At 39.4% G+C, this 19,009-nt stretch overlaps 1 protein-coding gene across 1 annotated transcript in view; it reads right to left on the bottom strand.

The window, feature by feature from the left end:
- robo1 (roundabout, axon guidance receptor, homolog 1 (Drosophila)) overlaps window positions 1-19,009 on the bottom strand; it is a 285,171-nt gene that overhangs the window by 46,378 nt on the left and 219,784 nt on the right. Inside the window, 7 exon segments of the mRNA XM_046862548.1 lie at window positions 61-232; window positions 1,028-1,152; window positions 2,427-2,435; window positions 5,283-5,410; window positions 5,759-5,897; window positions 6,912-7,032; window positions 12,689-12,846. Of these exon segments, the coding sequence (XP_046718504.1) occupies window positions 61-232; window positions 1,028-1,152; window positions 2,427-2,435; window positions 5,283-5,410; window positions 5,759-5,897; window positions 6,912-7,032; window positions 12,689-12,846 (852 nt within the window).

Genomic DNA, 19,009 nt, shown 5'->3' with positions numbered 1-19,009 from the left:
GTATATATGAGTGTGTATATACAGTACGAGTGTGTGTGTATGAATGTGTGTATTTCTTACTATCAGACACCTCCAGCAGAGCTTTAGTGATCACGCTTCCTGCGATGTTCAGCGCCTGGCAGCTGTAGTATCCTCCGTCTCCGCGCTCCACCCCGGTGATGGTCAGATCGCCTGTCTGAGAGACGGAGAAGCGGCTGGAGGACTGCGGCGGCTGAGAGGAGAACAGCAGGTTCTGCGATAGAGAACGAGTTCGAGGAGAGAAACGACAACAAAGTTTGGCTAAGAAAAGCAAACAAATAAATAAATAAAACAGATGACACCACACAACAGGACTCCGACGTCTGAAGTGCTCGATTCGGAAAAAAACTGTATTTCCAGCAGTCCTAGAGCAGGGGTGTGTGTGTGTGTGTGTGTGTGTTGTGATTGCTGTCTGGCTCCCTGAGCTGGAGGTGTGTTTAATAAGCACAGCTGGAGCTGTAACAGTGCTGAGTTCATAAATCTGTCTCACAGCAGGAGGGGGGGAGTGGGGAGGGGGAATGGAGGAGAGGGAGGGTCTCGGCGCTACAAACTTATTACCGAAAGGCGATAAATCATCAGGAAATAACGACGTTTGGAAGAAAAACAGATCCGTCTCCGTGTTGGTAGCCGACCGCGGGTTATTAATAATGCAGCAAATAATAAATAAATACATAAATAAATATGAATAATACATAAATACATAACTAATAAATAATGAAAGAGATATTTTGTTAAGGAAGACCCAGACATTTTCAAGCGAGACTTCTCTAGTAACAAGGCAAGGTTTTTCTTTTGATAAGAAGATAATGATTGTTTTTATCTAATATCCTGTAGATATCTATACTGTTTTCTGTGCTAATGAGATAGCATAGCGCCACTTCGATCCTTTAAAAGGTAACCCACGTGCTACATGTGCCTTCTGCACAGAGAGAATAATGTCAGTACAAACAGCTGTACAGCTGTGGTGGCAAATCAGAGTAGTGGCTCTGATGGGATTCCTCGTTCTCACCTGACTCCCCTCTCTTTGCCAGAAGATGGCCGGCTGTGGGCTTCCCGTTGCCTCGCACTGAAAGGTCACGGTGCGTCCCAGCCCCACCACCTGGTTCCTCGGTCGTACCGCAAACACCGGAGGCACTGAAGAGAGTGTGTGTGTGTGTGTGTGTGTGTGTGGGTGACAGAGAGAGAGTATTTATATTAATAACTGACACAGGAAGTGCAAAGAAACACACCAGTAAAAGCTTCCCACCATGACAGGAGTGACAGGAACACACTTCAGGTCAGGCTGTTGATGGAAAGGATTCTGTTACCAATAGATGAAGTGGATTATTTTCCTTCAACAGCACATCCTGAGGTGTTTTATTACTCCTCTTATACCTCAGCAGTTTCCCAAAGATTACAATGTTCATTAACTTGCTCAATAATTAGTTATTAAATACCTCCAAGTCCAACTATCCTTTTTGACAAATCAGATTCATGAATAAACTTTTGATCAATCAGAATCCTGTATCAACGGTTTGACCAATCAGATACCTGAATATATTTTGGACTTTGGATCTGAATATATTTTTCAGACTAATCAAATTCCTGAATAAACATTTGACCTATCAGATTCCTGGATCAGCTTTGGACCAATCAGATTCCTGAATAAACATTGGACCAATCAAATTCATGATTTATCTTTAGACCAATCAGATTCCTGAATGATCTTTGGACTAATCAGATTCCTAAATAAACTTTGAACCGATCAGATGCCTGGATAAACTTTTGACCAAACAGATTCCTGAATAAGCGATGGGCCAATCAGATTCATGATTTACCTTCTGACCAATCAGATTCAGGATTTACCTTCTGACCAATCAGATTCAGGATTTACCTTCTGACCAATCAGATTCCTGAATAAACTTTGGACTAATCAGATTCCTGAATTCACTTTGGATCAATCAGATGCCTAAAATAAGACCCTGACTGTCCCTGCATCTTAATGACAAACTCCATCCGTCTCGGTGTTCAGAGTGCTGCTTTTTATTGGGATTGGATAAGTGACAGCAGCGACATCCCCCCACCTCAAATGTCAACCGCATCAGGTTTTACAGCCGAAACGCCACGAAACCAACCATAAAGCAATCTCAGACCTGTTGATCCCCAGACTCCAAAAGAACCAGGATGAGCATTTTACAGATGTGGTGGAGCTTCTGTGTAGTAAAACCAAGGCGATTACCTTAAACGCTTCGCTTTTTCTCTTGTCTTTATTTATTTTTACTCTGTCAGGATTGCCGACGTCAACTGTGACGAACGTGCTGATTGGTGGGAGGAAGATGGCTTTGATGGATGGTGCTTCTGACAACTTCCTGTTGCTGTCAGTGGCAGTGATAATAAGGTGATGGAGAGATGATGGCATTGTGACTTACCAGACATTACTGAAAAAGGACAAAAAGATAGAAAAAAAGAAAAACAGACACACATATGATAGATGAGTAAATAAATCATAATTGTCATGATGAAATGATTTCAATAAACAATACAAAAAGATGCATGTGGAAACAAGATGTGCACAATATGCATACAATACAATCAGTAAGGGGTTAAACACTGTTAAGGAGCAAAATCAACACAATCACCTTCCAACCAATCAGATTCAGGATTAAGTGGAGTGAATGTTACCGCCTTAAAGGTGGATGTTTACTACAAAAGCCTGTAAGTTGTTACTTTTATACCACTAGTAAACCTTTTAAACAAATGACACAAAGATGTCATGCATTTTTTTTTATTATCCGTTTATAGTTACCTTTACATCTACCACTATAGTATTTATATTATATATATATAATTAACATTAATTTTTGTCTTATTGTCTTAATAATGTCTTATTAACATTAATTTTTCCTCTCTATTTGAGCTAATAAAGCAAAAAAAAAAGCAACTTTTTATGCTATCGGAAAAAAAAAATAAAAAATCTCGCAAATGACAAAAGCTCTGACACTGGAGACGCCTTCCTTTTTTCCTTCCAGAAAGCTGCATCATTTCACAATGAGAAAGTACAAGAACATTATTTTCTTTTCTCACTTCTTTTCTTTTTTCACAGCTAATCCATTTGGAGTTCGTCCAACATTCGGCGATTGAAATCTAGCTAAACAAGCTCGAACTCACTTCATCATTTTCTAATCTCTTATCTAATCTCCTGGTGGATTTATCAGCGCTGTCCGTTTGTAAGGAGGCTACATGATGATGAATTTATGATTAGGGGGAGACGTGAAGACCAGAGTAGCCTTGTTAAAAAATATTATAATGAAAAATAAATCACCCCTATTCTCCGGTGCTTTTTTTTTTTTTTTTTTTTAGAGAAACTTTCCTCGCTCTACTTCCTGTTTAAGCTTCATTAACATGACCGGTCGCTCAAGCGGACTCGAGCTTTGGCAAATACATCAAATCTATCTCTAAAGACTAGAAGTCCAGAAAAGAATTAGTTTAGAACAAAAGGAATATCTGTTATATCCGGAAGACCGTTTTATCTCCGTCCCACAAAATAAATGAGATGTACACTATAGGTACAAAAGCTTGTAGACACCTGAGCATAGGATTGGTATGTTCTTCTTTTTGAACATCCTATTCCACATTTAATCCTTATGTATTGTTATAATAATGTCCATTCTTCTGGGAAAATGTTCCACTAGATTTCGGAGTGTGGAGATTTGTGAGAGATTCATTCAGATACATGGGGGCTAGTAAAATCAGGTCCTGATGTAAATGAGGTGAGGAGGTAAGTTCATCCCTAATGAGAGAGCAAAGTGGAATGAGGTGAGGAGGTAATTTCAAGTTCATCCCTAATGAGAGAGCCAGTGGTGAATGTGGCAAAGAAAAACTCCATGAGAAGTCCTGAGGAAGAAACCTCGAGAGGAACCAGACTCAAAAATTACCTCATCCTCAGCACTAAATGTCCATTCATTACAGTTCCATCATTGTTGAGGTGTTTAGTGATGGGCGCTAAATGCGAAACTGTGCATGCAACTGTTGATATTATTGACAGTCCAAATCCATCCTCAAAGTTCTTGAGTTGCTCAGTAACTCAACTTCATGGATATTTAGGCTGTTAATGTGGAACCATCCCCAGCTGTACAGAGTGGTCTCCTATTGATCCATCCAGAGAAGAAAGAGACAGGAAAGGTGTTGAATTGTTGAGGTCAGAGCCCTATAGCAGGAGATCTTCCACTTCAACCCATGTTATAGCATATCTCCATGGAGCTGGCTTTGTGCACAGGATTTGCATTGTCATGCTGGAACATGTTTAGATCTTCTAGTTTAAGCAAAGTGGAAATTTATTTCTACCACATTTAAATACATCCTACACAACTCTGTACCTCCAAATTACAGCTTGGGGAAGAAACACGTATTTTATTTAATAAATTTTTTTATAACATATAGTTGGAAAAATCAGGTGTCCCAATACTTTTGTCCAAATAGTGTATTGGTGGATGAAGTAAACTTTCAGATACACTAAAACAACCAATACAGTGGTAGGATAAGCTTTTTGAAGAGCGCTGAAGAGGAAAAGTAAAATTGCTCGAGGGTTTTTTTTTTTTTTAAGGTAATACAATGGCGTCGCTATGAGAGTGAAACACTCGCACTTTGCTGGGCCGAATGTTTACTCTGGAGCATGAGTGGGATGATTTATACGATAGTCGTGAGGTAATAAAATCTGCCTCGGCACTTATAAAACCATCAGGAGAAGAGTTTTGTTTTTTTTTTCTTTAAAGCATCTCTATATTCTCTCGCGTAGCCAATTTTAATAAGCCGTTTTATTTTTACTTCAAGTTTTAACACTAGCACATAAACAAGAGAAAATACAACAGTTTTACTCGTTCTTTTCTCACTCGCTTCCTCAACTTCTCTTCCCAAGCTAATGGAATCAGAAAGTTAACGCCTTGAGGGCTTTAGCGCTCTTATTCAATCCTCCCAACACGTGCTAACGCTCCACTTCATGTTTCGATCCGAGCATGAACACTGAGCCACGAAGCCGCGACAGGACCCACAAAACATCTAATTGTCCGCTTCATTCGAGATTTTGATGCCACGGTAACAACTTGACAAAACGCAGTTTAATTGTTATTGAGTGTTTGTAAGCCAGCAATTAAATCCAGAACCCTTGAACACGATAAAATAAGTCCCAAGGAGCATTTTCAGAAAGGGTGCCAATAATTATGGTGCAAGTTTTGTTTAGTGCAGTCGTTTAAAAGGAATTGAGGTATTAAAGGTGGCGGACGTCTAACCGTGGATGGTGAGGCTGGCTGTGGCCTCGGCCTTCCCCATCATGTTCTCAGCCAGGCAGGTGTAGGAGCCGGCGTCGGTCGAGCTCAGCCTTCTCAGCTTCAGAGTGTGATCGTCACGGATCTCGAACCTGAAACACACACACACACACACACACACACACACACACACACACACACACACACACACACACACACACACACATGTTCCCTATGAAACACCAACAGACACATTGACAGCAAATGCTAATCAGACATCAAACACATCATCAGTGATCATATTTTCATTCAAATAGCATTAACACACTTTATTCTCAAAACAGAATTGACACAACACACTGCTCAGACAAACATAAACACACCTACAGTATATGGGTGGTTTATCTGGAATCCTTTCCTCCACATACACACAAATAAATGCATACACACACACACACACACACACACACACACACACACACACACACACAAAATCATACCTTCCCTTGGGTAGTTCTCCGTCCTCTTTTCTCCAGCGTACGGTGGGAACAGGGTCTCCCTGCGCCTCACACCTGAACTCCACGCTCTGCTCCACCAGAACTGACTGACTGCTGGGCCTGCGCAGGAAACTGGGTCTCTCTGTGTCCACACACACACACACACACACACACACACACACACACACACAAACACACGTTCAGTGAAACTGACGAGTATATCTATCAGAAACCTGCAAACAGGGAACCTACTGTCTGTTCACTCTTAAATACACAGGCCCACAACCAACACACACACACACACACACACACATGTATGTATGTATGTATGTATGTATGTATGTGTGTATATTTGTATGTAGACATATGTATGTATGTATGTATGTATGTATGTATGTATGTATGTATGTATGTATGTATGTGCGTGTCTGTGGGGTGTGTATATGTGTGTGTGTGTGTGTGTGTGTGTGTGTGTGTGTGTGTGTGTGTGTGTGACTTGTTTTGTCTTTAATTCAGCTGCTCTAAGATAAATTAAGTAATTTATTTTACATATCATTAACAGCAACACACTACATAAAACAGTAAAAAAAAAAAAGGTATAAAATTTAATAAACTAATTAAAAAAAATAGATTATGAGCTTCTTTTCAACGTCTGCGTCTTTGAAAGATCGGGCAACATACTGCACTGATCATCAGGACAAGCGCAAACCCGCAACATCTGGACTATTTCATACACTCCCCTGCAGATAAACACACTATTTGGTGTGTGTGTGTGAGTGTGTGTGTGTGGGAGACAGAGTGCTCCATGGCATGTTTAAATACTGATTAAAGCAGTTATTTGAGATCTCACACTGCCTGCCTCGCTACTAAATTCAGCTCAGAGGTTTACAGCGTGACTCTCCTCCTCCTCCCCCCAACAGTTTCAGTCTTTCAGGTCAACAGGAAGGAAGATGACCAGAGAGCGGAACAAATCTGCTGCTTTTACTTTATAAAGACATCGCGGAGGTGAACGCTGAATAATACGTTATATGGAAAATGTATTTCATTAATCTGACTATTATTATTATTATTATTATTATTATTATTATTATTATTATTGTTACTAATAAGCCACGCCTCTTTCCTAATCTTTAAATTTTTAAACATGGAAACTTACCGAGCACAGTGAGCTCGGCGATCTCGCTTTCCCGTTCCCCCATCATGTTGGTTCCAACGCAGACGTACTTCCCGGCATCGCTCTTCCTCGTGTTGGTGATCATCAGCTTTCCACCTCGGATCTACAGAGGAACATTGAGATAGAGATTCCCTTCATTCTTCAAGAAACATTAATTAATTGGTGCCTTTATATTAAAAGCGTGTGTGTGTTTGTGTGTTTTTATATTATATATATATATATATATATATATATATATATATATATATATATATATATATATATATATATATATTGCAGAGTTGTTGAATTATGGATTGTATATTCATTTTGCTAATTCAACAGATTAATGCAAAGCAAACAACAGACACTAATATGAAAAACCCACAAAACAAAATTAAACTTAACCGTCAAAGTGTCACCTTTACTCTAAGGGGACGTTTATTACTTAACAGTCAAGGAAGGAGTCTCCCGTGTCAGAGGCTTTTCCCAGGGTTCACTTCTCAGAAAGTCCAGGAATATTAAACGTAACCGTAAAGGGATAAAAAGTACTCTCTGTGTGTTATTCTTTAATGATTGAAAATCAGAGGGAAATTAAACAGAAACGTCACCGAATGATTTTTCTTCAACTGTGCAAAACGGACTGTATTATTTCTCACATGAATGTGTGTGTGTGTGTGTGTGTGTGTGTGTGTGTGTGTGTGTGTGTGTGTAGCTTCTATATTCCCAAGGATCTGATTACAGGTCAATGAGATCTTCTTTGTTCTGAAGCACTCATGAGGGCACTCCTTTACCTGAACCACACACACACGCACACACACTTTGAAAGTGATCTGTGTATTAGAGGGACCACAGGGTGAGTCTCCTCATTGAGTCTGGAAGCAGTGTGTGTGTGGCAGTGTGGAGATTTCAGCAAAGCAGCATGTGGGTCTGCGTCGTTACTCGCCGTGTCGCCTAAACGTTTATGTGTATAAGTGTAAGTCTATGAAGAAGAAAAAATAAATAAATAAAAAAAAGAATAATAATTATATATATATATATATATATATATATATATATATATATATATATATATATATATATATGGCATGATCTACATTATTTAAAGCATACAGCATTTCATTATAACAATAATTAAATAAAAAAAAAAAAAAATAATAATATTAATAATAATACAACAATAATATTAATATTTGAGTATTACATTTTTTTTTAAACATTTGTGTGTGTGTGTGTGTGTGTGTGTTGGGGTGGTTCCTGAAGGCACCCCATCATGCTGTAGAGGGTTTGAAGTGTCATTATGTTACTGTTTGTTTGAGTGGATTAAATGGCACGAGTCTAATAAAGCAGAGAAGGTCATGGCATTGAGGAGAAGGAGACAGAGAGTGCAAAGAAAAAGAGAAAGAAGGAGAGAAAGATAGAAAGAGAGAGTGAGAGAGGAGGAGGCGGAGAGCTCAAAGAGAGAAAAGAGAAAGAGGGAGAGAAAGAAGGAGAGATAAGCAAATGGGTGACACGTAAGGAGGCAGAGAGCTTAAAGGAAGAAATGGAGAGAAAGAGTGACAGAAGGAGGCAGAGAGTTCCAAGGGAGAGAAAGAGGGAGTGAGAGTACAAGAAAGAGAGAATGAGAGAAAGTGTGAGAAAAAAGAAGAGAGGGAAATAAAGAGAGAAAGAGGGCATGAAATAGAGTGTGTGAAAGGGAGACTGAGAGAAAGGGATTGAAAAAGTGAGTGCAAGAGAGAGCATCAGAGAAAATGAGACATGGAGCACAAAGGAGAGAAAGAAGGAGCAAAAGAGTGAGAGAAGGAAAAAGAGAAAGAGGGAGAAAGACAGAGCGGGAGAAAGAGGGTGTAGGAGAAAACAAGAGGGAGAGAATGAAAGAGAGAGGAAGAGGGAGAGAAAAACAGAGCGGTGGAGAAAGAGAAATACACAAACTGAAACGTATACAGAGTTACAGGTTTTCCTTTGACTGTAATGAAACACTGAAACTGGAGACTCCTTTCATAGACGTTACAAAAATCTTCCCCGTATCAAAAGATTCAAAAGATCACACACTTTTTAAATCCGTTTGAGGAATGAGACGTTACCATAGCGACGCTGAGATGTTCCACAACAGCACACACATTAGCATTCGCGTCGTCAAGTCACGCAACAAAAGGACACACGTTCAACTGATACGCACTCTATACACACTACTAGAACATTCACCTCCGAGTCACTGCATCACTAATCATCAGTAATCCCAACCTGGGTCTCGATTAGGACCCCCGAGTCTCTCTAAATCCCCCGCCATTTATCCGCTAAGTGTCAGATTGGATCTTTCGCTAGTCCTGCCAACGGTTTGATTAAAGTTTACACGCCCTCAAGCTCTTTTCTTAATCCTGTGTAAATAAATGAAAAGAGCCTCTACATCAAGGCCTTTCCTTCTTCTTCCCTCTCTCGCTTTCTTTCTGTGGAAGAGAGATGAATTCTTCCCCGACTCCTCCACTCCTCTCGCTCTTAATTAAAAGGAAGTAATTGGAGCCAGAGGTTCAAATCCCTGCACTTCATCAGCAAAGACACATTTTTTTTTTAGACCTCGATGTGTTTCCACTCTTCCTCCTGATGAATACGTTCCATTCGTTCTCACCCCCTTTTTTTTCCTTAAAGCACTTAAACTTCCTCACCGATCTTGAGGAATGGCGCAGGAGCCCTCGGCCATCTGTTCTACCTGAAACACGGCTTTGCTTTACGCTCCTGCACTTCATCTTTCCTGACAAACGGGATTCATGATTTTCCTTCCTAACGAGCGACTCGTGTATTCTGGCTTCTCGATGTTATGCTTATGATTACCGCAGGAAAGCGGAGAAAAGACGATCTGGCTGGAAACAGGACTAGAATAAATAATGTGTGATGTATTTACGGGAGTAACGGTGGGCGATGTGGCATAACGCAGGATATTTTCACACCCTGTAGCGATGATCATGATATCTCACGATATCTCACGGAGCGACTGAGAAATGGAAGTAACACGAGTAAAAAAAAAAAAAAAACGTCTGGACAAAAAACGAATGATTTACAACAAAGCGAAGATTTGATTTGAGAACATACGAAGAAAGCAGGCCACACACACACACACACAAACACACTCAGACAATAAGCATAATATTCCACATCCTGGTGTTCAATTCTCAGGTCTGATTAATCTTAAGGTGTTTTTGTATATTGGCATGACCCAGACTCTAGTTTCTATAGCAACAGCTCAAACAAAGCATGCATATAGTATTTTCACAAAATCTTCAGTGTTCTTTAATCTTTTTAAAGTATAACTACAAGCATTTAAGTGTCAAGAGCTTTATTTGACAATTACATTCAGTTTATGCACAGAGTCATGTCATTATTTACAGTGTTGACCCTTCAATCAATCAACTTCTGTTCCAAACTGATGGCGTCCCATTCTTGCATAATCAATGCTGTCAAAAACTTTGGAGAAGTTCTCAATGGAATTAAGGTTTTGGGAGTTTTCTGATTATGGACCCAAAATTTGTTCTCCAAATTACTTAGTCATCACTTTTGCAAGGTGCTCCATCATGCTGGAAAAGGCATCGTTCATCACCTAACTGTTTCTTTAAATGGTTGGGAGAAGTTGCTCTCGGAGGATATTCAGTACCATTCTTTATTCATGTTCTTGGGTATGATTGTGAGTGATCCCACTCCCTTGGCTAAGAAACAACCCCAGACATGAATGGTCTCTGGATGCTTTACTGTTGGCATGACACAGGACTGATGGTGGTGCTCACCTTTTCTTCTCCAGACGAGCTTGATGCCCCCAAACATTCGGAGAGGGGATTCATCAGAGAAAATGATTTTACCCCAGTCCTCAGCAGTCCAATCCCTGCACCTTTTGCAGAATATCAGTCTGTCCCTTCTGTTTTTACTAGAAAAATGGCTTTTTTTGCTGCCCCTCTTGACACCAGACTGTGCGTGCAAATGTACTCACACCTGCCCACTGCCATTCCTGAGCAACTCTGCACTGGTGGTGCCCTGATCCCACAGCTGAATCAACTTTAGGAGACATTCCTGACGCTTGCTGGACTTTCTTAGGCGCACTAAAGCCTTCTTCACAACAGCTGAACCTCTGTTTTTGAAATTCTTGATGAGCCGACAAACAGTTGACTTCGGTGTCTTCTTACCAGCAGGAATATCTTCGCCTGTGAATCCCTTTTTGTGCAAAGCAATGATGACGACACGTGTTTCCTTGCAGGTAACCATTCTTAACAGAGGAAGAACAATGAATTCAAGCACCACCCTCCTTTTAAGGATTCCAGTCTAATATTCTAACTCAAGCATGACAGAGTGATCCCTGTATATATCTATCTATATCTATTTAAATCTTTAATTTTGACATTTGTAAAGCTTATAGTAGCTGCTTGTTGAGGACTGCATGGGGGATTTCTCCTTTGAACAAATTCATTCATACTGGGTTGTTTCTAACTGTAAAAAATAAATAAATAAATAAATTGTGTATGAAAGGTGAAGCAATTTGTGTAAATCAACATTATTGTATTTTGCAGACGGCAAGCTGACAACTACGCTTAATAAAAAGTATATCAATGTAAAATGTATAGCATCTAGAAAATATAATCAATTAAAATTTGAATACAATTTAAATTAAATATGCATAAATTAAATATACAAACATTGAAAACAAGCATTTGAACGCAGTAAAGTCGTGGTGAATCACATTTAAAAACAGATAAGTTACTGTTGTAGTAGACTAATGCTATAAAAAAAGAACGGAGCGGAGAAAAGAGCGAGCGAGCTAACAGGTTTAATAAAATAAAAAAATAAATATGCATTGGTGTACAAATGCATAATCGTTCGCTGAAAACCACAACAGTGTGTCTGAAAAAGTGTTTACTGCTGCTTTTAGCTTTAGTGTTTGTTCGCACTGGTTTAATTGAATCCTTCACCATGTGCTGATTGTGTGACCTGATGCTCGCAAGTCCCGACAGAACGGGTCCAGTGCGACTTTCCCGAAGTTACAAACAAATAGTTTACAACTAATTAAACCACACCATTTTCACATGATGAGGATTCTACAGTTTTTGCTCACCGTGCTGATGTTTCACCTCCATCCATGACACCAGTGTTTGCAATAGCTGTCTCAATTTTGATGGAACTGAAACTAGATGTTACTATAAACAGTGCATCCACATGGAACGCTGATTCAACTGACAGAAAACTACCTGTGAGCATTCAATTCTGACCCCAGAATATAATCCTGTATAGCAGATTCTCTGCAACATTAACCACAAACGTGTTCCATTACAAAATGTTCAGCATGTCGTTCATGCATAAATTATTCATACTATCCAGACATACAGTAAATGATCTTACAACGGTATGACGCGTTCTTCCAAAACAAAACTTATAAGCAAATTAGCAACATTTGCAGCTACAATTGCAGCACAAAGCTAATTAGCTACTAGCGAAATAGAACTTGCATAAATGATGGTCAAAGTCACTGGTATGATCTGTGCAGTGGGAAAAAACGTGTTCATTAGTGTAACATTAATAATAAATGAACCCACTTCTTTATCAATAATCACCTCGGCTATTTTAAGCTCAACAAACAAGGAAACGTCTGTAACACAAACCGGTGTTTTACTTCAGATAGAAGTGCAAATGGCAGAACTTTGATGTTGAGAAACTACACAAATCTTCAAATCAGAGGAAAAACTATTCGTAAAACTATTCTTTTGGTCAAAATTGAAACTAGGGGTCTAGACATAAACACTCACAGTTATCCGTTCATCTCTGTCGTCTACGTTCACACCATCTTTCTTCCAGGAGATGGTGGGTTCTGGGTGTCCACGTGGAGGCTGGCACTCCATCACAGCCGGTTCTCCAGCGGCCACCATCACATCGCTGGGGTTCTGCCTGAATTCATCACGGAGAACTGCAAAGAAAGAAGAGAAAATTAATTGCCGATATTTTTTATTGTGAGTGCAAAAAAAAAGTAGCTTTCTGGTAGCTAGTAGTTCTGCGGGTCATTGATTTGGTGTAAAACGGTGGGTTAATTTAATTCTTTAAAAATAAAAGAATAAAATTCAAAGAGTCATGCATTTAAATAAATTTAATAATTCAATAAAATCTAATTAAAATTTAATTAAAAGTAATTGTTCAATTGGTTAACCACTAATACATTTCAGCAATTTAAGCAATGAATTAATTGTAAATAATAGATTTAAACATTTAATTCAATTAAAAAATATATATATTTTTGATTAAACAAATGAATGTACACACACACACACACACACACACACACACACAGAGTTCGTAACTAAAATAGGTTTTTAGCTAGACCTTTTAATTATATTTTTACATTTTACATTTATGGCATTTGGTAGACCTTCTTATAAAAAACTTGCAATTACTGTATAATGTTTAATATACAGCATGGTTCAGAGGTACTCAAGGGCCCAGCAAAGACAGCTTGGTGGTCAAGTCACGTCAAGTTTATTTCTATAGCGCTTTTCACAACAGACATTGTCTCAAAGCAAATTTACAGAAATCAACAGTGAAGGTGAATGGTGTGCATTTATCCCTGATGAGCAGCCGTGGCGACTGTGGCAAGGAAAAACTCCCTTAGATGTTATAAGGAAGAAACTTCGAGAGGAACCAGACTCAAAAGGGGAACCTATCCTCATTTGGGTGACATCAAGAGTTTAATCATAAATCTTTCAACAATACAGAACATACAGGATACAGAATACAGGTGGTACCAAGATTCAAACTCGCAACTTTCCGATCCAAAGTCCAAACATCTTAAGTTTCTCTAATTTGTCATCTTAACCCCTGAGCTACCACGATCCCCCAGAAACAGAACCATTCATTGGTTCTCCACATTTTGATTCTGAAGCAGAACATAGTTTGCAAGCCTTCCATTGAAAATGCACAGAAAGGTGCCGCATTAAATACTGGCAGCTTTTCAATAACAGCTTTTTTTTTTCGTCTGAGCTACTGTTTCTTGGAGAGTGTACAGGAAAAGCCGCACTCGCACCGAGCGACGCCAAGTGTTGGCTCTGAAACATGTAGAAACTGAATCTTAACAAAACTTTCAAATACAATCTACGAAACAAGCTGAAAATCTCCACCCGGACTTCGCATTTAGTTTCTGTACAAGACATCCGAGCCTCCTTATTTAAACATTCAAGTATGTTCTCGTCTTATTTTCAGGTTGCGGTTCATTACTTCACTGCACGGTTAAGATGAGATAACGTTCCGCCAATAAGTCTCGAGGTAAAACCGAAACATCCTTCAACACGGTAAACAGAACAGGAAGTCGATTTGCATTTGCAAACACAAACGTCGATCCTATTATTCGACATTTGTGTAAAATGCAGAACGTTTCCTCAATCTTTTCCTGGACTTGCTCCGGTCTCTTGCATCTCTCTGATGATCGGCTGTCTCAGATCAAAGTGAGGTGTAACCTGAACTCCTGACTGCCTACAAATTCCTTTGAGCCCTTAAGCACTTAATTGGCCATAAGATCTCGCTTTCTGCTGCTTGTAAGTGCACAGTGGGTTCAGCTCTCCCACACTCACCTTAATGTAAAAAAAAAAAAAAACCCTGATTCTTTGAAAGGAAAGGTGTTTTACAGAATCAGGAAGAGAAAAACCCTAGCGGTTCAACTTCTCTCAGTTTATTCTTAACTTTTCCCATAATAACTAGATGTGTGCTCATTTAATTACAAGGGTGTTAGTAAAGTCAGGTACTGATGTAGATGAGGTGAGGAGGACTGGGGTGCCACTCCAATTCACCCCAAAGGTGTTTAATAAGTTTTGAGTTTTAAAGTTGTGTTTTGAGTTGAGTTTTTTCTTGCCACAGAAGTCCCTGAGACTTCATGAGGAAGAAACCTTAAGAGGAAAAAAGAATCGAAAAGGAAACTGTCCTCATCAACGAATGTCTATTTATTACAGTTCCAGAAAATTGCACCGGGTATCTAATAAGAAGTGCGAGCGTGATCCGAGCTTCAGTGAGGGGACACTATAAAAGCTACTCCGTGGTGGTCCTAGATGGAAAACGATGGATGGCTTTGTAAAGCCTTCTGTTTTGTGTCCATTCTCACACACCTCATCTTTCTATATATATAAATATGTATGTGCTGTTTGTTCTGGTGTATATCTTAAAGAGCATTACGTAGGTTATAAACACTGCTCATTCGCTCCTTCTGCTCTAATTAAAGCTGCATTCCTCCACTTCACCTCGTCTCTCTAAGATTACTGAGACAAGTGAGAAATAGAGAGAGAGGAGGGGATACAGTGTTACAGAAGCTATTAATAGCTAATAAAGTACTGTAAGAGCTTGCTGTGGTATCACGGTACTTCCCACATCACATGTTTCGCTTGTTATACACAATAAGAAAGAAAGATAGAATGGTGCTTTATGCTTGTCACATAATCTTCACAAAGTAAATTTCTTTCTCCTTATATCCTAGCAATTTTAGGAAGGTGGGGTCCAAGCACAGGATCAGCCATGATACAGCTCCCCCTGGAGCATTTAGCTGGGATGAAGCATTAAGCTGGGATGCTCCTCATAATTGGAATTCTCTTCCATATTCTATTCGAGAGGTTCCCTGGTGGTCTAGTGGTTAGGATGCGGCGCTCTCACCGCTGTGGTCCGGGTTCGATCCCCAGTCAGGGAACCAACTCCAGCCATTAGGGTTGCACAAGCCTTAGTGCCGGTCCCAAGCCCGGATAAATGGGGAGAGTTGCGTTAGAAAGGGCATCCAGCGTAAAAACGTGCCAAATCAAACATGCGGATGGTTCGCTGTGGCGACCCCTAATGGGAGAAGCCGAAAGAAATTTATTCTATTCGAGAATGTGACTGTTTGACCAACTTGATTAATTTTAACAGTTAAATAGTAGTTTGTCTTTATTTTTATGATTATCACTTAATTGTATGGTGTCCTTATTATTATGTCATCTGATAAATGATATTCCTGGCATTGTATACAAATGGAATGAAAAAGATCTTCTTAATCAGTTTGAGGTAGCGAAATTATGGTACTGTAGAACTACAAGTACGTAATTTTGGAAAAAAATCCACCCACTCTTCCAAATAAATAAAGTCCAATGAATAGTTTTCAAACCAAACAATTAAGACTAAAAGGCAATAGTGTCTTAAAACATACTGAAAAACCAGTAACATACATGCTTCTACTGTAGAACAAGACACAAGTGGGACAAATCTGCAAGTTTGACGTTTAACATTTCTGTTCTTCTTTCTACCATTGGATTTAGCCAGCGGCCAAGTTCCAAACCACGGCAGTTGCGTTAGCAAAGATTAGCAACAATTATCCAACAAACGCACTCTTTCTTCTTGCTTGTTGTTACAGAAAGGAAACAGATATCGACCTATAGCCTTGCTCTTAGTCCAGGATAAGCGTCAGTTCTCCCAGGATCGTCCCTGGGTACTTCTGTAGCGAAAAATTAAAACCAGACCCGAGCAAATGTCAAATCAAAATGAGATCTGCCTCACTGAGGCTTGAACGTTAATAAAAACCAAGACGGGACACCACACACAGGCTTGATCAAATGAGATCTGCTCGAAGGAAATGAAAAGATTTCTCTGAGCGTCCTCAGAAGTTTCCTGCTATACTCTGATGGAGCCAACAGGGAACTGGGGATTTGCTCATGAGGCACATCAAAACCCGATGCTGGCTCATGTACAGGGAGATTTTTCGCTTGGAACATTTCCATTAGAAAAGAGCTCACCCTTGTGAAGGGTTGAAAAAGGACAAAAGGACGAGAGAACAAATTGTCATTCCGTAAAGCATGCTAGTCAAAACACTACCGACTTAAATCAAGACTACGTAAAACTGACCTCTGTATGAACCCTACCAATCAATAGACATACAAGTCTGGTGATCTGAGACTCCGATTACGAGTTGACTCCCAAAATGCCGTTTTGCTCCAGACAAGAATGTTTCTGTCTTGCTAAGCACCAGTGTCATTGGTAAAATATGCAGAGTCATGAATAAAATCAGAGCGCTGGGATTAAAATAGTGCAATAACCAATCTGGACAAGGAACTCAATACAAAAAAAAAAAAAGAAATGTAAAACCATGAGTGTAATCATTCCCAGATGTGACTCCTGGTGCAGTCGAACTTTTTTGTAGATGATAGAGAATGCACAGATTACAAGAGGGCATGTATATATCTTTTCTCAAATTAGTCTAGTAAAGCAACACAGCTGTCAATCAAAAAAGACCTTAATGATTTGGTTTCATCTTTACAAAATCTGCAAGCCCCTGTATGCATTTCGAAATGGTACAGGTAGTACGCTTTTATTTCTTTGCTTTAGACAGACAAATCATCAATTTACTTAAATGCCTTCTGACTTCTAACACATGGCCCCTTTCACAAACACGCCTTTGTAGTGCAACAAAGAAAAAAGATTCAATAAAACCAGACGTTCTTTTCCTGTTCTGTCTCCAGGAAGGTGCAGCTCTACCTCTGCCATGTTAATATGTATTCCATGTGACTCTCAGGACGCCCCTCGGCCTCCTAAGTGTTGTGATACGTCATATTCACGTAGCAGCAGTGCTGCAGAGAGAACGCGCTCGAGAAACAGTTACATGACGAGAAATCAATAAAATATTGGTCACAAATTATTGTTTTAATTGTCAAATATATTAAAAATGATCCGTCATGATACATATGCCAACTACTTTACATAGGTCCTTAAAGGATTCATCCAGAGGGGCAAGCCAGGAACCTCAAGGAATTCACAAGACTCCTATAATTAAGATATTTCTAAAGTGAAAAAGGTTCTTTGGATGTGAAATGTGTCTCATATGCGCCTTTTTTGGACACTTTAAGGATTTATCCAAAGGTATACCTGGGAACCGCAACACCAAAGAGCGTAGGGTTCTCTGGAAAGATAATGGCTTTTCAAAACAGTTCTTGTAAAACTAAATCCTTCTGTTGTTGGGTTCCACACTGAACCATTCCCCCAGAGAAGTAACCAAAGACTCTCCGAGACGTTCGCATTTTCCAAGAATGCATCATCGCTTCCCCAGGTCTGGCTTTCTAGTTTTTTGTTCATCTTTTTTCTTAGTTTCTGAGCTTTCTCCTCGTTATGTTCCATTACAAAGCGAGCACTTGGGACATGGTGTTTTATAGCTTGTTCTCTACAATCACAGCCCAGACATGGTGAAAGTACAGTAAGAGTCTTTGGTATACAAGACAAAAGTGAAAGAAAGGAAAAAGAAAATACAAGACGAAGCAAAACAAGGTAAGTGTACCATCTTGTCCTGCTTGATGATGTCATCTGTTTAAAGTGAGAAGCGTGTGCGTTCGGGTGCGTGTAATGGGGGGGGTTGACAATGTTAGGCATCTGGAGCTGGTGTAAACATTACAGCATATCTCAGCTGTGTGGAAATAAACAGTGCGTGACAAACTAAACGGAGGCAGAAACAGAATTCATGATACTATGCGTCGTTAGCCCTACATCCGCTAAAACGTCAAATTCGCTTGTAAAGTGATCAGGAAGTTCGGTAACGTAAACAGGCAGACGTGTCAAGAGACAGCTAAACAGAACCAGAGTGTTTATTTAGATGAATACAAATGGTATCATGTATTTTTTTTTTTTTGTGCAAGACATATGTTGTTTAAATTGATACGAATGTCCCAGTGTAATTCTCTGCAGGCATATGACCATGTTCTACAAACAACAGAGGTTTTAAATTCTAAACTACATGTTTATGTGTTTGTTTATTGCTTGTAACTTTAAAAAAAAAATAAATAAATAAAAGAACGGTCATTGTTAGCTAAGAGTCGTAAACCTTGTAAAGTGCCTTCGGTATACAATAAATAAGGTTAATGGGAAAAGAAACCACTCAGAGATGACAGCATGGAGGTGAACAGGACTGCATTTCGAGCTCAAACAAGAAATAAATGTACATCATGAAGTCCTCATAAACACAAGGTTTTTTCCCTCCTCACTGTAAGCGTTTTTGAAAAGCATGCAATAATGAGGCCCAGCCATGTTATTGAATAATGCACAACATCTCCATTCTAACATTTACCAAAGCTCCTCAAAGCTCTCTCTCT

Source organism: Silurus meridionalis, chromosome 12, assembly GCF_014805685.1.
Source record: "Silurus meridionalis isolate SWU-2019-XX chromosome 12, ASM1480568v1, whole genome shotgun sequence".
In the NCBI taxonomy this organism is placed as follows: Eukaryota; Metazoa; Chordata; class Actinopteri; order Siluriformes; family Siluridae; genus Silurus; species Silurus meridionalis.
The sequence above is the reverse complement of the archived record's forward strand: the minus strand, read 5'-3'. Positions and strand labels throughout refer to the sequence as shown.